Here is a 24826-nt window from a genome sequence, read left to right on the forward strand (position 1 = left end):
TCCTCCCCTGTAATTTTAAACAATGAAAAGTTACATTGTTTAGATATAAATTATATTAAAGCTCCGACCCGGCGACTCATACTTTTGACGCCCAGTTAAAAACGTCAGTTCGGACATATTTCATCTGATCACTTGCATGGGTTGTTTGCACCAATGGGGTCGTTGGTAAACAAACCCCACATAGATCATTGTTTAGTTGGAGGAAAAGATTCACCATCAGATCTTGGAGTCCACTTCAGGGACTCCCTTACCTGTTAAACCTACAATTTGCATATTTCTCCAAGCCTAAGGCTTCCACGGTATATTTTAATACCACACAAGGGCACCCTCCATCGCCCGCCCCCGCTAGCGTTCATGGAAGACGGATGTGTTTTTGGATCTCCTACGAAAGTATCCTCTGCTATAGTTTTTTTTGTACATTTTGAAAGAAATTTGTGAGTTATTTCTTTCGTGAGTTATACAAGATTCGGTGCTTCTGGTAGAGTGCCAGGTTTTGTTTTTGTTACGTTTACAGGTTAGTGTACGGAGTACATTTGCTGTTGATTTGTTAATAAAGAAGTCAAACACGACGTGTGTCATTTTCTTCTTGTTTTATATACCGCATGGTGTGCTTGCGTTGTTTTGTATAATATGTTCAGAATAAAATAGTACGTACAGAGTACGCTGGTTATCTGTTTATTAATAAAAGAAATACACGGGTTGTGTCAGGTTTTCTTTGGGATTGTTTTGTGAATCTACAGTTTATTTTCACGTTAGTAATGGCGGACACACGTCAAAGTAAGCGTGGTGTGACGCCAAAGAATTTCGTTCCATGTTCTTCTTGTCGGCGTATTAAGCCCCGCCCCAAACAAGATTTGCATGATTTATGCCCCCGTTGCAGACCGTGTAACCGACGAGAGCCATGCTCGATTTGTAAGAAGTGGGGGTCAGCAGAATGGGAGGCCCTAGCAGCATGGACGCGTTCCCGGTCTCCCTCGGGTGATTCGGCAGCCAGTGTGTCTTCCGGGGCACCGAGCAAGGCGACATCGGACAATCACCGCTTTCTGGGGTCATGCCTAAAGGGTCTCTGGCCACCAATAAAGCATTGGGCCATACTACGAAATCCGTGCCGGTGAGGCCTCCGGAATTTAGTTTAGTCACTGGCACCAAGAGTCCGAGCCTTACCACTCAATCGGGGGACATGCCCCAGGCAGGTTTGAGTGAGGGATCCGACACGGCGCCCCCAGCCAGGCAGCCTGGCTCGCTTCCAAATGTAAGCCAGGGAAGAAAAAAGATAATTCCCGGGCCAAAGCTATGCTGGCGGGGCATATAGGGACGGGCCACGTTAGCCCGGTGTGACCAGAACAGCCCCCGAAACCGGTGTGGTTCCCGGTGGGTCCGGAGCAGGGACCAGTGCGACTAACACCGGAGCCCGCCCGAAGACGGTTTCGGTAGGTCAAGCTCCGGCTCTGAGTCGCGGACGCAACCGGAGCCGGGACAGGTCCGATGGTGAGACACGCCACCGGCGTAAGAGATGGTGGAGATATACTAGTTCAAGCTCTTCATCGTCATCCACTAGCAGATTGCCACGAGGCTGTCGACGGCATTACAGGATACCGAAACCGACAGCGCTGGCTCAACTGGTGACTCCACCGGAGCCCGGGCAGGTTTTGCCGGAACCGGGGGCCGAGGATGAGATGTCAATCCTTGTCTCGGATAATTTTTCCGACCTGGGGAGTGTGTCAGATAGGGTCACTTGCCGGGTTTCTGCAGCGGTAGCGGTCCCCAGTATCGAACAACCCTCAGGGAATGAGGAAACTTTTCCCTCGAGACAAACACGTGATCGCCGGGAACAGCCCCCAAGGGAGGTGGGTGATTCCTCGGTGGATTCGGATGAATCATCCTACCAATCCACGACCGACCAGCGATTGCGCTTGGTCATGAAGGATATGGTACGGGTGCTACATATACCGTCGAAGAACGAAGAAGAGCGGGTAGAGGGCGCTAGACAATCGTTTAAGCGCCGGACCAAGCCGGTGGAACCGAAGGAATTTTTTCCGGTTCTTCCGATTGATCGGCTGTGCGCCGATCGCATGAGCGCACTTTCAGAGGTTAAAAAAATATGTCCGTTCGTGCGCCGTGAAACTCGCCCGTTCAGCGTACCTCAGGCGGACTTCGATAAATTTTTATCAGTGCCGCCCATGCCCGCTACGGTACGTGATAAAATCGCGGTGGATTCGGTGAAAGAAGAAACCGAAATTTGGTGAAATCACCTTTTCCATCAAAAGAAAAGAATGTTTTTAAATTGTCATTACTGAAGATTGACACAGCTTCACATGCAGGAATTCGAGTGGCATGTTTTCTACAACTCCTGTCAGAATACTTGGTGTGTTCTTGTGAGGCAGACTCGCCGGTGTCACCAGAGGCATCTGAGACAGCGTTTCGTTGCCTTGACGACGGGCTACGGCTGTGCATAGACCAGTTTATGCGGGTGTCCTTGATGACAATCAATGCCCGCCGAGCTAACGTGTTGGATACAATCTTTGTTCCCTCTGATGGTTTGAGGTCCAGCCTCGAATCCCTCCCCCAACTGAGTTCCGACTTGTTTGGAGGGAAATTCCAAGAGATCATGCAAGCTGAAGCAAGCGGATAAAAGCTACGAACAAGATCAATCTCAATAGACAGTCTAGTCCAAAGGGCAGCTCTCGTCCGGCCAGAGGTGGCAGTGCAACGACTAAGGGCAAGACATTCCCCCATAAACCGTTGAAGCCGTTTGCCTCCAACCCATCTGGCTTGTCTTACAAGGCCACTACAACAGTGGGACAGAGTCAGGCCTTTGGGTTGCGTACCCGGGGTAGAGTTGGCTTCACCCCCCACTCCAAAGCTTACCGCGGAGGTTACCAGGGCGGCGGTTGGCGCCAGTGACGGCACCCTTCGCACGGCCCCTATCCAGGGCCCGTAGGGGATGGACTCATACGTTTTGCAAGGACTTGGGCCCTTTTGTGCAACGACGGGTGGGTACTCAAAACAGTAACTTCCGGCTACGAAATAGAGTTCATGAGTACTCCCCGTCTGCGAACCAACCGAGAGTAACACCGATTCCATCCGACAAGACCAAGCTTCACGCTCTGGAGCAAAGGGGCAATACGCAGAGTGCCGACAGAGGATGCGGCTCGAGGATTTTTCTCAACATTCTTTCTAGCGCGAAAGAAAAAACCGGGAGAATGGCGACCGATTTTGAACCTTTGGCTGTTAAACAAATATGTCCGACCAAAACGGTTCCGGATGGAGTCGCTGAGGACAGTTTTGGATTCATTACCCATTCCAACTTGGGCGGTGTCGATCGATCTCAAGAACGCCTATCTACATGTACCGCTGTGGAACGAACATCAGGCATTCCTTACGAGTTCCTCACGCTACCCTTCGGCCTTTCCACTGCCCCGAGGGTATTCACGCGACTGGCGAAGGTCGTAGCTGGAATCCTCCGACAACGCCAGTTGCAAATCTTTGTTTACCTGGACGATTGGCTCATTGTGGGGGAGACAAAGGAGGAAACGAGTTGGGCACTCGAACTCACTTACAACATCATTTCAGAGTTGGGGTTCCTGGTCAACGTCGAAAAATCCCAACCAAACCCAATGATGCACCCAGTTTTCTTAGGAGCAAAGTTGGACCTCCGGCGAGGGCTGGCATTCCCGACCGAGGAGCGAGGCAATACCCTGGTTTCGGCTATTGGGCCTAATGGCAAGCATGGTGGATGTGCTTCCATGGTGCAGGATGCGGATGCGCCCACTACAATGACATCTACTTGCCCACTACCGACCAAGCATTCACCAAATACAACGGCCAGTGCCAATCCCAAACATGATTCGCCCCCATCTGGACTGGTGGTCTCAGCGAACAAACGTCAAGGCGGGACTGATTTTTCCATGACCACAACCTTCTGTGACTCTGGTGACGGATGCCTCCAACACAGGTTGGGGGGCACATATTGGAATAAAATCAGCAGCAGGGTCTGGGTCCCAGGCGGACAGACAGTGCCAAATCAATATCCTGGAACTGCTTGCGGTCTTTCGGGCTCTGAAGCACTTTGTCGGACGGGTGACAGGGGAAGAAGTCCTCATAAAATCGGATAACTCAACCGTCGTGTCTTGAAGTGGCATTATATGTTCACTTGCATTTTACCAAAACTGCCCTAGCAAATTGTTATCAAAAAGCTACCATGGATTGAAGATTGCACAAATTGTAAAAGTACACTTTTGTTTACGTATAGACCGGTGAACCTAAGATTATTCTTCCTTTTTTTTCAAAATGGACTCCTTGTCCCGTCTGTATACCCATCGCATAGTTGTCATCACTTTCTGTATCGTTGCCTTTGCGAAGCTTTTCTTGACATGCGTGCGTGAGGTTGCACATCTTGCAATATTAAACAAATAAGCCTCTCACGGGTGCCGGATTTCAGTTCATTTTGTATCCATGAGATTAGTACGAGCATTATCGTAATGCGGATTTACTTTGTTCTTCTTTCGTGAAAAGTTTGCGGTGGGATCACCTGTGGAGATGGAATGTGCATCGATATGAGTTTTGTATGTGACGGCGCTTCCCATTGCATTGGTGGGGAAGACGAGACGGGCTGCGGTATCGGTAAGGTTTTTTTTTTCATTTGGTGAAAAAAAAATTTTTTTCTTTTTTCTTTTCTCGGAATCATGAGGAGAGATATCACGTCTGTGCATTGCAGTCGCAGAATTATAAAGTGCCCTAGCAAATTGTTATCAAAAGCCAGTAACGTAAATCTGTGCCGGCGAGTGGGGGATTTCTAAAAGGTTGTAGTGACACAGAAGCCGCTGAACTAGCGCTATATAGAGACCCACAAACCCTTAACCAGGCCGTACAATACACTCAGACAGCAGCCTACAACCATAAGCTATTGTCCCGAACGGGTAGACAAAGGGTGAGACATGTGTCATTTGATGAAGATACCCCAAGTGTTCATAGGGTCTACATTCATCTCTGGTCAGAAATTAACCATAACATGCGAGAGATCCTTTCCCTTTTGAAAGACCAAAAAAGTCAATCAACCCTAAAAACTGGAAGCTCCCTTGCTCAGTTATATGGGCAGACAATCAAAACTGACTCACCACAGGCGTTCAGTGGTTTCCTGTCGAAACCCTGGCGTGCTGAACCCCCAGTGCGCAGCGCAAGTCCCAGCTCACCCTCCAGGTATCGATGCTTTAAGTGTGGCCAAGAGGGACATTTTGCTAGGAACTGCACAACTGATAATGCTCGATCACGATCCCCTTCACCCTCAAGTGCGACCCGATCATTTAAAACTCATAGCAGCCGGTCGTCTTGACCAGTGACCGGCTTCACCCAAACACATTGGTCATCAACCTACACTAATACCAAATCAACCGCTGGTATTTGACAAAGATAACACAGAAAGGACAGGGATAGGGATCCGGTTGAGAGAGGTGCAATTTACATCCAACTATAATGGCATAAGCTTAGTAATACCACTAAAGATACAAGGGATTGTATCCATAATTAGTACAGCCCTAGCTAAGCTTATTAGTGCACCACTCACGTTTGTAGAAAGGGTAGAAAGGGTACTCCTTAGAGGGGCAGGAAAGTCGAGTAGTATCATCGCTAAAAAGGTTCCTAACGTTCCGTTAGAAATAGGTGGTCGTAGGTATTCTTGGGACCTTCTGGTAGCACCAATTGCAGTTAGTTTTATACTAGGCCTAGACTGTTTGAAGGCACAATGTGGAATGGTAGATCTGGTCGATGATGTTGTGATCCTTAAAGGGAACAAAATAAATGCCAAAATGCGAAAGAATCAAGATGAAAAATACCTCACACAACGAATTACACTGGAAAAGAAAGTTGTGGTTCCCCAAATACCTTGGTTCAAACGAAAGTTACGCTCAAATCTTCATCTGGAAAGTTATACCTGATCCATGCACCAGAAAGAAATCACAAGGGACTTTTCATACCGTATACACTAGTTCAATCAGGAAATGATCCCACCGCAACAAGTTCCCAAACCTGCAAGGTAATCCTTTGTCTACGTAATGATAGCAATAGGTATATACACCTTAACAAGGGCCACTTAATAGGCAGGGCAGAAGAGGTTAGTGAAGTCATTACGGAACCAGACCCTCATGCGTCAGTAATCGAGGAACTAGACCGGCGTTCGCTGGACAGTTCCCAACAACCACTCTCGGTTAATGAGGTCGTTGTTCAAAACATCCCTTTGCGTGTCCGTGAATTATGGGGAAAATCATGTCAGCACCTTATCCCTGGGTAATCTGAAGAACTAGCCAAAATACTCACGAACTATGCAGATGTTTTCTCTAAAGATGACATGGACTTTGTCACATTCTCGGCCGTTCAACATCCAATTATTACCGGTGATGCCACTCCGATTAAACAAAAAATGCGGAGAACACCTTTAGGATTTGAATGTGAGGAAAAAACCCCACCTAGATGCTTTACTGGCACCGGTACTTGTCAGGGAAAAAAGATGGGAAGGTACGCTACTGCATCGATTATAGGGCCCTAAATAACGTGACGATTAAGGATGCTGTCCCTCTGCCCAATATAGAAGAATGTCTAGACGTACTAAATGGAACTAAATTTTTTAACACGCTCGATATGAGTAGTGGTTACTACCAAATAGAAGAACGGGTAGAAGTACGGGAGGAGGATAAGCATAAAACAGCATTTATCACCAAATACGGCTTGTTTGACAGCCACACGCCCTTTGGCCTATGTAATGCGCCTGCAACATTCCAACGCGCGATGACACTGATACTTCGAGGACTAATACCTGGAAAGAAGTCCTTGCCTACCTAGGCGATATTATTATCTTAGGAAAGGACCTTGATGACTCTTTCCAAAACTTAGTTAAGGTGTTAGAGAGGTTTCGGAAGGGTAATCTAAAACTAAAAGCAAAGAAATGTCAACTATTTCAGGAGGAAGTGGTATTTCTAGGGAAGTTATGTAGTCGCCGTGGGAACTCCCCTAACCCTAGCAGTGTAGCTGTTGTCAAAAACCTACGCCAACACCTAAAGATGTAGAGAGGTTCATGGGACTCGTTAACTGGGTCTCGTTAACTGTCTTCTGGGCTTGGTTTAGAATCATCCGACGAATTGTTGGATTTTGTTGCCCGGCGATCGTTGGGCGATGCATATTCAACATTTCGTCTTGCGGAACAGGAGTTGTGGGATAACTATGATATGTTCATGGGACTGCCCACGGAGACGGAGAGAAATCTGCTGACCCCATCACGCGTATCGTCACTTCTGCGCCGGAGAACACTACAGCGGCTTTTCATGTTGCTACCCAAAACCCCAAATCCACAACCAACAGAGGATTTTGTAGACGCCCATTGCCACGTAGATCGTTTGTTGAATGTCACACACAACAAATGGACCCTCAATCAGTTCATGAAAATGGAAGCCATCGAGTGTCAAGACCTTGGTGGTTGTGTCGCAGTCTTCAGCGACTACAACAGATGGTTGGAACTTGTGTCCGATGACTTGATCTACGCAGCAGTGGAATACCACCCAAAACAGGCGGCCAACTTCACACCCAAGTCAGAACAGACGATCCGACAACTGATGAGCCACCCAAAAGTGTGTGCATTAGGGGAAATAGGTTTAGACTACTCGGCTGCACATCGTCGGCACAAATTAGTCCAGCAGACTGTCTTCATACGTCTCCTGAGGCTGAAGCTTAATTGCCGTTGAACTAGATAAACCGGTAATATTGCATTGTCGGGATGCTAAAGACGACTGTCTCCAAATTGTCGTAGAATCCCTTCCCAGAAATTGGAAGATCCATTTGCACTGTTACTTCCAAGATTGGAAAAGAGCCCAGAAATGGTTGGCATATTTTCCCAAGTTGTACATAGGTCTAACCCTTCGTCTCTGGACAAAATCCGGGCCTGAGAAGTGTCGCTAAAAGGATGCCCCTCAGCCGGCTCCTGTTGGAGACGGATGCCCTGTATTTTCCACCCAAACAGCCTGGGGAAACTCCTTCAGCAACCCGGCAATAGCGAGACTCGTTGCGCTAGAAATCTCGAAAATTAGAAACATTCCCATTCAAGTAGTACTCGCCCACTGTCTCAGGAACACAAAGGCGGTCTATAACATCGAATTTCCGTAAATATTAATTCATGTTAAATACAGTACGCGCGCCACACATGCTTTTATTTTATATCTCAATTTATTAACCAGTCTTAAGAAAGCTTATCATATAAAACGCTATGTCTTAGGAGCCAAAAAAGAGAACGAAATTTATGTAATATTGATTGCTGTAATGAGCACGATTAGAACCAGATAAGAGAAGGAAATTTATGTACTATTAATTGCTTAATTTAACCTAAAGTTATGTGTGCAAGGTCGACTCTTTGAGTAAAAACCTTTTGAATGACTTACTCAAGTTTGACTATAAACAATCTTATTATGACTCAGAAATAGATAATATGTATGCCACACAAAATAAAACATTTAAAAAAGTGATGTACAATATACATGTACACTATTTTTGAGGGCGCTGCACTGTGGCGACCACCTAATGTGCATTTTGTCTCCATTTTTGTCAGCTTTTTGTGAGTACTGTACAACGTTTGGTTCTTTTTGATGTTTCTGAAGCTGTTTTATGACCTCAAGAATCATGTTTCTGTGGAACTGTGTATGTTTGACACTTCTTCTGGTAGAATTCAGCCAAACTCTTGCCAATCCTGACTCATCGGGAACTGGACATGGGTGGCCATTGCCCATATTGTGTATCAGCGTGACGAACTACTGCAGCTACGGACAATGGTCAGAGTCCCTGCGCCCGGCATAGACATTCCTACAGAGGTACGTGTTAAACGGCGTAAAAGAGGGAAAAAAGAAGGTATTCGCCAATGACTCCGGCGCCGAAAATTCAATCCACCTCTTCCGTCAATTATTACCGGTAATTCGCAATCTCTCCGAAATAAACTGGACGAGTTAAAAGCCTGCACTGACTATCGATATGAATACAGGGAAAGTTGTCTCATGTGTTTTAGCGAGACATGGTTTAAAAGCACAGATACAGCATACACTACAGACATAGACGGTTTTCACTGTGAGAGAATGGATAGGAACTCAGACTCAAATAAGTCAACCGGAGGCGGGGTTTGTGCATACGTAAACAAAAGATGGTGTACTGATATTACAGTGAAACACAGATCCTGTTCACAGGATATTGAACTTCTAACGATTGCACTCCGCCCATTTTACCTTCCAAGAGAATTTAATCAAGTTTTCGTCACTATTGTTTACATTCAACCTAAAGCGGACTGTGACATCGCCGCTGGAAAGATCGCAGATGTAATTCAAGAGCAAGAATCGCAATCTCCAGACTCTTTGAAGCTTATTCTTGGGGACTTCAATAACTGCCAGCTAGAAACCACCCTACCGCAATATTACCAATATGTAAATGTTCCTACAAGGGGTAACAAAACATTGGATAAATGCTACGGCAAAGTCGCTAATGGATACCAAGCCTACAGCAAAGCAGGCCTGGGCGCTTCAGACCACGCCATGGTGCATCTAGTGCCAAAATATAAGCAAAAGCTTAAACAACACAAACCCTCCATCAGAAGAGAAAAGAAATAGACAGACGAAAACACAGAAACATTGCGTGCTTGTTTTGACTGCACAGACTGGGGTGTTTTTATGGATTCTAATACGATCGACGAAGCAGCTGAAACAGTAAGCGCATACGTACAATTTTGTGAGGACATGATAGTACCGGAAAAAGAACTGAAACTATTCCCAAACAACAAACCTTGGATATCAAAAGAAATAAGATCGCTTTTGGCAAGGAAAAACATTGCTGTGAGAAACGGTGATCTACCGGAAAAGCGAAAAATTCAACGGGAGATTACCGCACATATCAAAAAAGGCAAGAGGCAATATGGTAAACAAATTGAGGACAGTTTCAGTCAAAAGGACCCTAAAAGTGCATTGCGAGGACTGAAAACTATCACTGGCTGTGGACTAAAAACAAAAAGCATTGATCCGCCGGATAACCCAAAGTGATGTACAATATACATGTACACGTACTTAAAAAAAAAAAACAAGTACATGTACTTCATTCAGAAAAAAAAGAAGGAAAAAAAGGTAAAAGGTGAAAAAAGTATAATAAAGAAACTTAAATGTAAATTATGTGTACTTAAAAAATATGATATTTGTCTCTTTCCTCCCCCTTTAAAAAAAAGAAGAAAAGAAAAAAAGAAAATATATCATGGAGGAGTGTAGTATGCTTATTCATGAATAAAGTCACTGAAGCTGCGGTCAAATATGAAATACCTCCATATCTGAAAATTGTCTTCATTGCATGAAGAACCAACATGCGGAGTTTCATGCTTTTATCACAAAGTGCACAGTCATTTGACATATTGGGGATATGCCGCTCCACTATATGTATTTGAGCAGATTCGCTGATTAATAATAATATGCAAGACAAATGCCTCTTGATGTCTAGACTTTGACCAATCAGCGTTCCTCTGTGATACGCATGAGAAGGAATTTCGTACTTTTATTGTCACTTAATTCAAAATTAGAAAAAACCCACTGTATTCAGTGAGTCTCATTTTGGGGTTCTATTGACAATACATGCCTGCTTATTTTATGCTGTGCAGAAAATATTCAGAACTAAATTCACGGAGACGCATTGTTTAAAACAGTGCATTCGTATTGAAGCAAGTTACTAAAATATGTGAAGTTGTATCAGATGCTTCTCACTGCATTGAATTTGGTGTATCCCAAGGCACAATAGACCATTATCATGTTGCGGCCATCTGGATTTTTCCCATTCAAATCAACGTAACCAAAGCGAGGCTGGAAGGAAAAATAATCTGGTTCCTTTTTGCACAAAAATACACATTATCCTTCAGTACTGTTATTGGATACAGTGAACAAGGCCGAGTCGTAGGTTTTGGCATTTTTCCGAAAGGCAGATAGGATTGTTGTAGGTTGAGATTTTATGGGCACAGGGGTTAACAGGTTAAACCTTTCAGTGCCTAGAAAGTCTGGTGGTCAGCACATGAGGCAAGTACTGTACGGTCATCATGGCCAGTTGGCCCATTGATAAAATTTAGTCCACTTTTCATGTTCTCTGAAAAACGGGGGCTGAGGTTAATGCACTTTAATATGAGGCTGATTTGTTTTTGGAGGGATTTTCTCTTTTTTTTAAACAAAGGGTAAACTTTTTAAAGAAATAGACACAAGTCAATGTTTTACATGTACATGTATAATGTTTTGACTGGTCAATAGTAATTCATGGGTGATGCAACTCCCTGTGAGTCAGTTTTATAATGCAGATAGATGAAGTTAAGGGCTTATAAACACGGAAATTTAGTTGAAAAAACCATTAGTGGTTTGAGTCTGATTTTTAGACCAGTGCCCGATGATCTGATCTTATATCAAGTATTTTGTGTGAAGAAAAGACTTATTTCAATGAAGTGTTTTGCTGCGGTGAAATACTTTTGCAAACAGGATTATTTTCCTCATTGACTCCCTGTTTGACTGTAAAGCTTTACACGAGGCACAGTTTGAAGAATAAAACACCTTCAATCTCATATTCTTAACCAACTTTCCTCTTGCCATCGTCGACTTATTTGGGAGACTTTTGCGTCGTGTTCTCGTTCCGTTCCTCAAGACTCGTTATTAGATCTCTACAAGATAGACTTGCGAGATGGTTACAAGGAACATTGCTGTTCGTGCATTTTGTTCGTTTTAAATAATAACTATTCAAATCAAAAGAAGAATGTTAAAATTTAACCTGTCAAACATTCAACTCATGAATAATACACTTTTCCAGAAAAGTGAAAAACAAAAACCATGCATGTTTTGATCACGAAACACGATTTCGTCTATAGAAGTCTTTATTTCCAAAAATCAGTCATGAAACTGACTGATCGCGGAAAATAACCTATATTTCTTGATTTCTCCTGAATTATAATGACAGCAAGCCAGACAGAATAATTTTACGGGGTTTTCAGTTACATTAGATCTCTAATCCGACTAAGCATATTTTATTATAAATCCTAGGTTTCTTTTTGGGTAAATGCAGATGATCCCATATGCCTTTAACTTGTGCAGTACATTATTTCGATACTTCTATTTTCAAACATTAGACTATGAAATGCCTACCTTCTTGCAACGAGAATTTCCCCAGACACAACAAGGCGATGAGAACAAACGTGCAAATAGTCGGAGCGCCCATTGCGCTCTCCAAAGAACCCCAGTATCCCAAACTCTGGGAGGGAGCTGTATTCCACCAAACTCCTACCGACAACTATGCTTAATATGTGGGTGATCCGATGATGCGTGCAATACCTACATGTACCAACAGCCTGTTCAAACGAGTCTACGCCTATATCACACAAGCCTACTGTGCAAATTGGTGACCGTACAAACCTTTGGAGGACCTGCCTGAACTTTGTTAATATAGGGCAGTTTGCAATTCACAATTGTCCATATCCTTTTGATGCCTACTAGCCTGTATCAATTTCCATAGAAGTCACTTCGGGTTCACGAGCATATTTTGTCAAAGAAGTACATGTAGAAAAGAAATTTTGTGCGTTTCAAAAGATGAAAGAGTGAATATACAATGAGATAAAATAAGATCAAGTTTGTCCAACCTTGACACCGGAGTGGCAGGAATACTGCTTTTTGGGTAATAGTGCAAGCATATACACTCTTAATATACAGTGCAAGTAAAAAAACTATTAACTTTTATAATTGGCCATAGATTTATTCTGTAGCAAAAGATATTTTCATATGTACTTTTAGAGTAACTCTTCTTGCTTCTTTTGGTGTCATTTTTACTGGATTAGTTTTCATGCATGACTGCACAGGAGACAATTAAAGAGGTCGGGTGAAATCTGACTTGCGCCAACTGGTCAGGGCTCGATAAGAATGAGACAATTTAAAAGAACACAACCACTATCTAACAAAGAGACAAAACAGGATTTCATTAGCTTTTAATATTCGTGTTTATTTCAAGCATTTAAATTCATCAAAAAGGCAATTAAATTTCACGGCGTTTGCTTAAATTTCATTAAGTTTGCAAAGTCACCATCGTTTCATTAGTACGAAAGCCCGTATTTGCCAACATTTTTTGTTTTGGAAAAAGTTGGGGTTTTTTTTTTTGGAAAGTTGGTTTGTTTTTTTTTGAAAGTGTTTTTTTGTTGTTGAAAGTTTGGTTTTATTTTTAAAGTTTTTTTCAAAACATTTCCAAAAGTTACTAAAAATAGACTGCGCGGCGCGGTCTTTTTGAAACCATGGACCAAAAAACGGCACTTCGCTATGGCCTGAAATCGTTCTTGTACATTATGGACATGAAGTACGGCAATGCCGTGTACTAAACCTTCGTTTCGTAAATGTGTTAAAAAAAACTTTTTTAACATTTCCAAAAAAAAAAAAAAATCCCCCCCCCAAAAAAATTCCCAAAAAAAAAATAAAAAATTCCCCCAAAAGAACTAGAACGGCGAAGCCGCCATGGCTCGCTGTCCAAGGCAGGAAGGGAGGCTGAAGGTAGGGTTGGGGATGGGCATGATGGAAGGGGATCAGGATTCTTGTTGATGTGCCTTGATTTTTAAATGTCAACATAAAAAGTCAACAGATTATCTAATAAATACATGTGTATATAGGTTAGCCGTCACTGTATTATGGGGGATTTTTCCATTCTTAGGGTAATTAGGACCCAGTTATGGATTTTTGCAGCCCCAACAGTGTCTTCTGCTCCCCATACTTGTATTACCATGGGAATACTCTTGTGTAGTCGCCACAAATGCAGAACAAGAATGGGTATACAGTCGAGTCTCGTTAATACAAACTCTTTCGGACCAAGCAAAATTGTTTGTAATATCAGAATTTTGTATTAAGAGGAACATCAGTCCCATTCATTGTGCACATAAATGCACAGTCGGGACAAAGGCTTTATGTTGTTATAACCAGAATTTTGTATTGACAGAGTTTGTACTAACGAGAGTCGACTGTACATGTAAACTAGACACAGCACCATCACCACCTCCCCCAAACCTTACCCCATCCCCAAACCTTACTCCATCCCCAACCCGCCCCCTCTCCCACCCAACCCCCTACCCACACCCATTCCATCCTCCCCTAATCATCCCCACCCTATCACCTACACATCCGAACCCCACCCAAACTCCAATCCCTATCTCCTTCCCCCTCCCCCGACCCGTACCCTCCCCTACCCCAACCCCCTACACCCTCCTACCCTATCTTCATGATCTTCCCCTATCTGTCCTTACCCACCCTACACATCCCCACCCTAACCCTTACTCGAATTCCAATATCCCGCCCACCCCATTCCCCCACCCATACATCCCCACCTGACCCCATGCAACCCCTACTCTGATCCCTATATACTGCCCCCTCCCCTTATCCAACCCCTACAACAACCCATATCCCTACACATCCCCAACCCAACCCCTACTCCGATCCTATATCCCCTGCCAGTAGTATATGTGGAGCATTTCGACCCCCGTTGAGGCCACATTTGTGTGGGAGGCCTGAGGTCGCGTGAGGCGTGGGAGGCCTGAGACGCGTGAGGCATCGAGGCGGGTAGGACCCCAGCTGAGGCGGTATTTGGGGTCCACCCGTTGAGGCAGAGATTGGAACGGTTTAAGGGGGAGGGGCTAATTTGGGAGGCATTACAGACCCAGAAAAATAAAGGTACGACACGGGGTGCCTAAAACCAACCGGAACTCACCAGAACATTCCTTAAGTGGTCAACGGGCAATATACAGTTGAGCAGTATTTTATTTTAACACAACGTTGTACGGATACACAGCAAAAACAGTGGAAACGGGTAATTACTAAAATGCATACAAGTCAAACCAAATCCACCACCACAAATATCTAGCGGCAAACTACACCGATAAACAGCTGTAAACATCTCCTATAAATTTTAAATAATGTTACGTCAAACTGTTGACCAAAGCCCTGGCAATCAGACGTTGAAGAAACTGTTCGTCGTAAACCGATGTTTTAAAGCGGGGAAAATGTTTCCATATAAAATCATTAACAAGTACATCGTTATCACTCTTATCCGAAGAAAACAAATGCGCAATTTTGTGCAAAGTCAAACCTCGGCAACGCTGTAACAGAAAAAAAATAGAATATTGTCCACACACGGCTGACAGTGGTCCCTGCAGGGGTCGGTGGTTGTAGCGGGTACAAGTCACATTTTTCTTGAGGAATTTCTTGACTTGGAGTAGCTTGACCGGTTGTCCGTAGGAATCGAAATACTCTCCCTCCCCATCCCGTGTGATGTAAATGGCCACCCAGTGCTGACCGGGCTTTGTGGATGGGTCCGTATTGAAAATAAGTGCGCTTGGTCGGGGCACGTAGTGCTTGGGCAGTTGATCGCAGGCAAAAACTCCTCTGAAGTAATGCTTGGTAAAACGATCATTTTTCAAAATGCTGCTGATTTGACAACTGTCCATGGTGACGACGTAATTTAACTGCTGTAGTCAAAGATGACGTTGCGAGCCTGGTCAATTTCTATGATGTTGTTGAACTCGGCGTAGATGATGACGTTGATGGTTGCCTCTAGCGGATTGGCAAAGTGGACGTCCAGTCTCAGGTTGCCACGCCTCACGAGATTGAAATGTCCTGCAACGGACAGGTCGGGGCTCAGATCAAACGCAAACAGTGTGTACCCCGCGGGATAGTCGTCACGAGTGATGGTGATGCCCTCGTCTTGGTACATTTTATCTGTACCTGAGAACAGGGTCTGGTAGGCTCTGATGAAATTTTTGCCCGGTGCTTTAAATTTTGGTTTCAGTGGGGAATAAGGTATTTGTTCCCCGTCCACGTGCACGGTCAAAAAATTGATGTCCATGTGCTGGAAATTGAAGGGGTTCTTTCCATACCGACCGTTAAACGCCTCGTTGGTCACGCATCCCACCATGATGCGGTTCGGAAGTTGTCCCAGAAACACGTGGTCCTGCGTGAGGGTCAGGTTACCGCGGGGCACGGACACCATTTTGCACAGATTGCGTTTGATGGGGTATTTGGCTGTGCCTTTTTCCAAAGCTTTCATGTGTCCCAGCATAACGGCCGAACTGACTTTGACTTTCCTGACAAACACGGACGCGTTTAGGATGACCACTTTGTAGGCGGGGTTGGCCCCGGCTGTCATGAGACAGAACGCGTTGCTGCTGCGGATGAGTTTCAGTTTCAAATCGACACCGTTGAGCATGTGTTTGTCTTGGAAGAAAATGTCGCTGTGAATCGGGCCGATCATGTCCACCTCGCTGCTGCCCTTTGTAAACTTGTATCGCTTCTTTAACCCATGGTTGGCAGCATCGTCTGCCGCCGTCGGGTCCGCACTGTCCATTTTGCCGGCGGTATCTTTGTAAAACAAAGCGGCAGTCAGCTGAGAGATTTGAGCATCGCTGCCGTAGCTGAGCAGTGTTTCGAGTATGGCGCGGTATGGGTAGGTGGGGGTGGAGGGGGAGATCAGACGATCGTTCAGACTCACGTCAATCTGGCTGAATAGGGACTGTAGAAATAAATTGACGGGACCCATGTGGTCGGCCTCTGCCAGGTTGGAGCCGTCCGCTTTGGTGACTTTCGCTTTGACGTGTAGCTGGGTTTGGTTGAGATCCATGTATTCTTCACCGGATCCCGGTACGAAAAACTCTATGGGTCCTCCATCAGAAATGGTAGTGGGATGAAATTCCTCCCACTGACCCCGTTCTATACTCGTTTGAGTAGGTGGGACAGAAAAAATGTCAAGCTCGGATTTTGTGCATTCGCACGAATTATTGTGTAACAGCGACATGATTGGAAAGCGAATAGCCCGATGGAAATCACTAATCGAAAATGTCTTGCGATCTTTTCACTCTCCTGCTGGATGAAGAAGTGGCGCGTCTGCCGCTCGCTTTCCTTTTTATACCTCGCCGTTGGCCTTGTGAAAGTCGGGCATTGACACCGCGAAGAGCCGTGTCGGCCAGATTGCGTCCGGCGTGCCAAAGTCAGTTTTTGGCAGATGATTTGATACTCTTTCCCTCCATCGCATCTTGCGCGATCCCTACGCCGGTACGAAGAGCCTCACGACCCAACGTTTTAGCTCCCTGTTTGATCAGTGGCATGGCCGAGCGGAAAAGGCCACCTAAAATTCCTCCAAGTCCGTATCCCCTCTGACTTCTCGGGCCAGTGAACACGGGATGACTGCGCCCCACTTGTCCGACGTAATAATCTTCATAGTGTTTGCTACTGGGTAGGTAATGACCCCTCATGATGGCTAGTTGAAGTAAGACGAGCGCTTCTTTCTAAAGTGAAGTTTCATGATGACTCTCCCGCTCACAAATGGAATGGGCAGGCCTGTGTCGTCCCTTATATCTATTTCGATCGTGTCTATCAACTTGTGCTGTAGGGGCATGTAATGAGGACCGTCATAGCTTTTTGTAACTGTTTCGCCGTACTCGCCGTCCACATTCACGATGCGTAATAAGGGCGCCCGCGTGTCTCCCCCGTGGTACTCGACAATATTGGAGTAGATGAATAACGCGTAGAATGGTTTCAGATCCACTACTCTCGTACTCTTTCCAATCCCCGTCACAGTCGCACCGTTGTCAAAGCCAAGCAGTTTTGCAAGACGACCCAGCAATTTAACCACCGCGTCCGTCTTTATGATGACTTTTTGAATATATCTGTTGTACATGAGTCGGACTAGTCCACCGTGCTGGATGGGGGGTTCGAAATTCCTGAATAGTTCCACCGGTGTCGGATAATACCCCTCCGGTACGTGGTGAAAGTGAAATATGGAATCTGTGTCTCCGGCCGAGCACGCCAACAGGTTACCTTCGGTGACGTTCAACCAGCGATGAGGGTAAGTCACTTCAGCCAGGGCCACTTCCCAATCTCCTTCGAAGGATAGGGGTGTGGGTAAATTCACGAAAAAATGACTCAAGGTGTTGTTGGGGTGCGTCGCCATAGAACTGTTGCTAGGGAGCGTGACGTAGAATGAGTCCGCCATGATGAAGCTTAGCCGTACCGTGTGGGCAAAATCTCGCGGTCTTAAAGTTTTTATAACCTGCGCAGACTCGTTGTCCAACTGTTAAACTTGTCCTGATACCCCAGCCACTTGACAAAATACTCCCTTTTTCTTCGGTGTGTCCGCGTCCTTAGCACCTTCTCCACTTGGTACAAATCACTTAACTGAACCACTCGTTGGAGCTCATGCTGATAGAATGTACCGTCCACCTCGTCGCCATTATAATCTTTCAACCTGTACACGGGAGGATGGCGCGGGATACGAGCGCTGACCGTAAACAGTTCGGTGGTCCAGCCTGGGAGATAACCTTTCCTAAACGGTCTGGTCGTCATGCTAATGCGGACCGTGTCTTCCACGTTGAATCGAAAAGTAATGGGTTTGACAGCATGACCGTCGACGCTGTACAGGTTTCTCCAAATCTCTTCGGCATTTTCGCTGTTTACAGACGCCGGGGATGTCCCGATGCTTCTGTGGTAAGCGCGATTGTACGCAGACATCAGTTTCGGCAAGGTCTCGAGGTATGTGTGGGTGTTGCTCGCCGTGAAATACTTGTACATTTTTGTCTTTAGCGTCCTGTTAAATCTCTCCACCACGCTGCCAGGTTGGAGCCGTCCGCTTTGGTGACTTTCGCTTTGACGTGTAGCTGGGTTTGGTTGAGATCCATGTATTCTTCACCGGATCCCGGTACGAAAAACTCTATGGGTCCTCCATCAGAAATGGTAGTGGGATGAAATTCCTCCCACTGACCCCGTTCTATACTCGTTTGAGTAGGTGGGACAGAAAAAATGTCAAGCTCGGATTTTGTGCATTCGCACGAATTATTGTGTAACAGCGACATGATTGGAAAGCGAATAGCCCGATGGAAATCACTAATCGAAAATGTCTTGCGATCTTTTCACTCTCCTGCTGGATGAAGAAGTGGCGCGTCTGCCGCTCGCTTTCCTTTTTATACCTCGCCGTTGGCCTTGTGAAAGTCGGGCATTGACACCGCGAAGAGCCGTGTCGGCCAGATTGCGTCCGGCGTGCCAAAGTCAGTTTTTGGCAGATGATTTGATACTCTTTCCCTCCATCGCATCTTGCGCGATCCCTACGCCGGTACGAAGAGCCTCACGACCCAACGTTTTAGCTCCCTGTTTGATCAGTGGCATGGCCGAGCGGAAAAGGCCACCTAAAATTCCTCCAAGTCCGTATCCCCTCTGACTTCTCGGGCCAGTGAACACGGGATGACTGCGCCCCACTTGTCCGACGTAATAATCTTCATAGTGTTTGCTACTGGGTAGGTAATGACCCCTCATGATGGCTAGTTGAAGTAAGACGAGCGCTTCTTTCTAAAGTGAAGTTTCATGATGACTCTCCCGCTCACAAATGGAATGGGCAGGCCTGTGTCGTCCCTTATATCTATTTCGATCGTGTCTATCAACTTGTGCTGTAGGGGCATGTAATGAGGACCGTCATAGCTTTTTGTAACTGTTTCGCCGTACTCGCCGTCCACATTCACGATGCGTAATAAGGGCGCCCGCGTGTCTCCCCCGTGGTACTCGACAATATTGGAGTAGATGAATAACGCGTAGAATGGTTTCAGATCCACTACTCTCGTACTCTTTCCAATCCCCGTCACAGTCGCACCGTTGTCAAAGCCAAGCAGTTTTGCAAGACGACCCAGCAATTTAACCACCGCGTCCGTCTTTATGATGACTTTTTGAATATATCTGTTGTACATGAGTCGGACTAGTCCACCGTGCTGGATGGGGGGTTCGAAATTCCTGAATAGTTCCACCGGTGTCGGATAATACCCCTCCGGTACGTGGTGAAAGTGAAATATGGAATCTGTGTCTCCGGCCGAGCACGCCAACAGGTTACCTTCGGTGACGTTCAACCAGCGATGAGGGTAAGTCACTTCAGCCAGGGCCACTTCCCAATCTCCTTCGAAGGATAGGGGTGTGGGTAAATTCACGAAAAAATGACTCAAGGTGTTGTTGGGGTGCGTCGCCATAGAACTGTTGCTAGGGAGCGTGACGTAGAATGAGTCCGCCATGATGAAGCTTAGCCGTACCGTGTGGGCAAAATCTCGCGGTCTTAAAGTTTTTATAACCTGCGCAGACTCGTTGTCCAACTGTTAAACTTGTCCTGATACCCCAGCCACTTGACAAAATACTCCCTTTTTCTTCGGTGTGTCCGCGTCCTTAGCACCTTCTCCACTTGGTACAAATCACTTAACTGAACCACTCGTTGGAGCTCATGCTGATAGAATGTACCGTCCACCTCGTCGCCATTATAATCTTTCAACCTGTACACGGGAGGATGGCGCGGGATACGAGCGCTGACCGTAAACAGTTCGGTGGTCCAGCCTGGGAGATAACCTTTCCTAAACGGTCTGGTCGTCATGCTAATGCGGACCGTGTCTTCCACGTTGAATCGAAAAGTAATGGGTTTGACAGCATGACCGTCGACGCTGTACAGGTTTCTCCAAATCTCTTCGGCATTTTCGCTGTTTACAGACGCCGGGGATGTCCCGATGCTTCTGTGGTAAGCGCGATTGTACGCAGACATCAGTTTCGGCAAGGTCTCGAGGTATGTGTGGGTGTTGCTCGCCGTGAAATACTTGTACATTTTTGTCTTTAGCGTCCTGTTAAATCTCTCCACCACGCTGCCAGGTTGGAGCCGTCCGCTTTGGTGACTTTCGCTTTGACGTGTAGCTGGGTTTGGTTGAGATCCATGTATTCTTCACCGGATCCCGGTACGAAAAACTCTATGGGTCCTCCATCAGAAATGGTAGTGGGATGAAATTCCTCCCACTGACCCCGTTCTATACTCGTTTGAGTAGGTGGGACAGAAAAAATGTCAAGCTCGGATTTTGTGCATTCGCACGAATTATTGTGTAACAGCGACATGATTGGAAAGCGAATAGCCCGATGGAAATCACTAATCGAAAATGTCTTGCGATCTTTTCACTCTCCTGCTGGATGAAGAAGTGGCGCGTCTGCCGCTCGCTTTCCTTTTTATACCTCGCCGTTGGCCTTGTGAAAGTCGGGCATTGACACCGCGAAGAGCCGTGTCGGCCAGATTGCGTCCGGCGTGCCAAAGTCAGTTTTTGGCAGATGATTTGATACTCTTTCCCTCCATCGCATCTTGCGCGATCCCTACGCCGGTACGAAGAGCCTCACGACCCAACGTTTTAGCTCCCTGTTTGATCAGTGGCATGGCCGAGCGGAAAAGGCCACCTAAAATTCCTCCAAGTCCGTATCCCCTCTGACTTCTCGGGCCAGTGAACACGGGATGACTGCGCCCCACTTGTCCGACGTAATAATCTTCATAGTGTTTGCTACTGGGTAGGTAATGACCCCTCATGATGGCTAGTTGAAGTAAGACGAGCGCTTCTTTCTAAAGTGAAGTTTCATGATGACTCTCCCGCTCACAAATGGAATGGGCAGGCCTGTGTCGTCCCTTATATCTATTTCGATCGTGTCTATCAACTTGTGCTGTAGGGGCATGTAATGAGGACCGTCATAGCTTTTTGTAACTGTTTCGCCGTACTCGCCGTCCACATTCACGATGCGTAATAAGGGCGCCCGCGTGTCTCCCCCGTGGTACTCGACAATATTGGAGTAGATGAATAACGCGTAGAATGGTTTCAGATCCACTACTCTCGTACTCTTTCCAATCCCCGTCACAGTCGCACCGTTGTCAAAGCCAAGCAGTTTTGCAAGACGACCCAGCAATTTAACCACCGCGTCCGTCTTTATGATGACTTTTTGAATATATCTGTTGTACATGAGTCGGACTAGTCCACCGTGCTGGATGGGGGGTTCGAAATTCCTGAATAGTTCCACCGGTGTCGGATAATACCCCTCCGGTACGTGGTGAAAGTGAAATATGGAATCTGTGTCTCCGGCCGAGCACGCCAACAGGTTACCTTCGGTGACGTTCAACCAGCGATGAGGGTAAGTCACTTCAGCCAGGGCCACTTCCCAATCTCCTTCGAAGGATAGGGGTGTGGGTAAATTCACGAAAAAATGACTCAAGGTGTTGTTGGGGTGCGTCGCCATAGAACTGTTGCTAGGGAGCGTGACGTAGAATGAGTCCGCCATGATGAAGCTTAGCCGTACCGTGTGGGCAAAATCTCGCGGTCTTAAAGTTTTTATAACCTGCGCAGACTCGTTGTCCAACTGTTAAACTTGTCCTGATACCCCAGCCACTTGACAAAATACTCCCTTTTTCTTCGGTGTGTCCGCGTCCTTAGCACCTTCTCCACTTGGTACAAATCACTTAACTGAACCACTCGTTGGAGCTCATGCTGATAGAATGTACCGTCCACCTCGTCGCCATTATAATCTTTCAACCTGTACACGGGAGGATGGCGCGGGATACGAGCGCTGACCGTAAACAGTTCGGTGGTCCAGCCTGGGAGATAACCTTTCCTAAACGGTCTGGTCGTCATGCTAATGCGGACCGTGTCTTCCACGTTGAATCGAAAAGTAATGGGTTTGACAGCATGACCGTCGACGCTGTACAGGTTTCTCCAAATCTCTTCGGCATTTTCGCTGTTTACAGACGCCGGGGATGTCCCGATGCTTCTGTGGTAAGCGCGATTGTACGCAGACATCAGTTTCGGCAAGGTCTCGAGGTATGTGTGGGTGTTGCTCGCCGTGAAATACTTGTACATTTTTGTCTTTAGCGTCCTGTTAAATCTCTCCACCACGCTGCCAGGTTGGAGCCGTCCGCTTTGGTGACTTTCGCTTTGACGTGTAGCTGGGTTTGGTTGAGATCCATGTATTCTTCACCGGATCCCGGTACGAAAAACTCTATGGGTCCTCCATCAGAAATGGTAGTGGGATGAAATTCCTCCCACTGACCCCGTTCTATACTCGTTTGAGTAGGTGGGACAGAAAAAATGTCAAGCTCGGATTTTGTGCATTCGCACGAATTATTGTGTAACAGCGACATGATTGGAAAGCGAATAGCCCGATGGAAATCACTAATCGAAAATGTCTTGCGATCTTTTCACTCTCCTGCTGGATGAAGAAGTGGCGCGTCTGCCGCTCGCTTTCCTTTTTATACCTCGCCGTTGGCCTTGTGAAAGTCGGGCATTGACACCGCGAAGAGCCGTGTCGGCCAGATTGCGTCCGGCGTGCCAAAGTCAGTTTTTGGCAGATGATTTGATACTCTTTCCCTCCATCGCATCTTGCGCGATCCCTACGCCGGTACGAAGAGCCTCACGACCCAACGTTTTAGCTCCCTGTTTGATCAGTGGCATGGCCGAGCGGAAAAGGCCACCTAAAATTCCTCCAAGTCCGTATCCCCTCTGACTTCTCGGGCCAGTGAACACGGGATGACTGCGCCCCACTTGTCCGACGTAATAATCTTCATAGTGTTTGCTACTGGGTAGGTAATGACCCCTCATGATGGCTAGTTGAAGTAAGACGAGCGCTTCTTTCTAAAGTGAAGTTTCATGATGACTCTCCCGCTCACAAATGGAATGGGCAGGCCTGTGTCGTCCCTTATATCTATTTCGATCGTGTCTATCAACTTGTGCTGTAGGGGCATGTAATGAGGACCGTCATAGCTTTTTGTAACTGTTTCGCCGTACTCGCCGTCCACATTCACGATGCGTAATAAGGGCGCCCGCGTGTCTCCCCCGTGGTACTCGACAATATTGGAGTAGATGAATAACGCGTAGAATGGTTTCAGATCCACTACTCTCGTACTCTTTCCAATCCCCGTCACAGTCGCACCGTTGTCAAAGCCAAGCAGTTTTGCAAGACGACCCAGCAATTTAACCACCGCGTCCGTCTTTATGATGACTTTTTGAATATATCTGTTGTACATGAGTCGGACTAGTCCACCGTGCTGGATGGGGGGTTCGAAATTCCTGAATAGTTCCACCGGTGTCGGATAATACCCCTCCGGTACGTGGTGAAAGTGAAATATGGAATCTGTGTCTCCGGCCGAGCACGCCAACAGGTTACCTTCGGTGACGTTCAACCAGCGATGAGGGTAAGTCACTTCAGCCAGGGCCACTTCCCAATCTCCTTCGAAGGATAGGGGTGTGGGTAAATTCACGAAAAAATGACTCAAGGTGTTGTTGGGGTGCGTCGCCATAGAACTGTTGCTAGGGAGCGTGACGTAGAATGAGTCCGCCATGATGAAGCTTAGCCGTACCGTGTGGGCAAAATCTCGCGGTCTTAAAGTTTTTATAACCTGCGCAGACTCGTTGTCCAACTGTTAAACTTGTCCTGATACCCCAGCCACTTGACAAAATACTCCCTTTTTCTTCGGTGTGTCCGCGTCCTTAGCACCTTCTCCACTTGGTACAAATCACTTAACTGAACCACTCGTTGGAGCTCATGCTGATAGAATGTACCGTCCACCTCGTCGCCATTATAATCTTTCAACCTGTACACGGGAGGATGGCGCGGGATACGAGCGCTGACCGTAAACAGTTCGGTGGTCCAGCCTGGGAGATAACCTTTCCTAAACGGTCTGGTCGTCATGCTAATGCGGACCGTGTCTTCCACGTTGAATCGAAAAGTAATGGGTTTGACAGCATGACCGTCGACGCTGTACAGGTTTCTCCAAATCTCTTCGGCATTTTCGCTGTTTACAGACGCCGGGGATGTCCCGATGCTTCTGTGGTAAGCGCGATTGTACGCAGACATCAGTTTCGGCAAGGTCTCGAGGTATGTGTGGGTGTTGCTCGCCGTGAAATACTTGTACATTTTTGTCTTTAGCGTCCTGTTAAATCTCTCCACCACGCTGCCAGGTTGGAGCCGTC

At 46.4% G+C, this 24826-nt stretch overlaps 5 protein-coding genes across 5 annotated transcripts; all 5 read right to left on the minus strand.

Moving 5' to 3' along the window:
* Positions 1-15510: 15510 nt before the first annotated feature.
* Positions 15511-16665, minus strand: LOC119720331 (uncharacterized protein F54H12.2-like). Its single transcript, XM_038189973.1, has one exon. It carries the CDS (start codon positions 16663-16665, stop codon positions 15511-15513), a length of 1155 nt encoding a protein of 384 aa, XP_038045901.1.
* Positions 16666-18086: 1421 nt separating this feature from the next.
* Positions 18087-18611, minus strand: LOC119720332. Its single transcript, XM_038189974.1, has one exon. The coding sequence runs from the start codon at positions 18609-18611 to the stop codon at positions 18087-18089; it is 525 nt and encodes a 174-aa protein (XP_038045902.1).
* Positions 18612-20139: 1528 nt separating this feature from the next.
* On the minus strand, positions 20140-20664 carry LOC119720333. Its single transcript, XM_038189975.1, has one exon. The coding sequence runs from the start codon at positions 20662-20664 to the stop codon at positions 20140-20142; it is 525 nt and encodes a 174-aa protein (XP_038045903.1).
* A 1528-nt stretch (positions 20665-22192) lies between these two features.
* LOC119720334 lies at positions 22193-22717 on the minus strand. Its single transcript, XM_038189976.1, has one exon. The coding sequence runs from the start codon at positions 22715-22717 to the stop codon at positions 22193-22195; it is 525 nt and encodes a 174-aa protein (XP_038045904.1).
* Positions 22718-24245: 1528 nt separating this feature from the next.
* Positions 24246-24770, minus strand: LOC119720335. The gene has a single exon (XM_038189977.1). The coding sequence runs from the start codon at positions 24768-24770 to the stop codon at positions 24246-24248; it is 525 nt and encodes a 174-aa protein (XP_038045905.1).
* Positions 24771-24826: the final 56 nt, after the last annotated feature.

The sequence above is a fragment of the Patiria miniata genome, unplaced genomic scaffold, assembly GCF_015706575.1.
Source record: "Patiria miniata isolate m_02_andy unplaced genomic scaffold, ASM1570657v1 HiC_scaffold_9, whole genome shotgun sequence".
NCBI classification, from domain to species: domain Eukaryota; kingdom Metazoa; phylum Echinodermata; class Asteroidea; order Valvatida; family Asterinidae; genus Patiria; species Patiria miniata.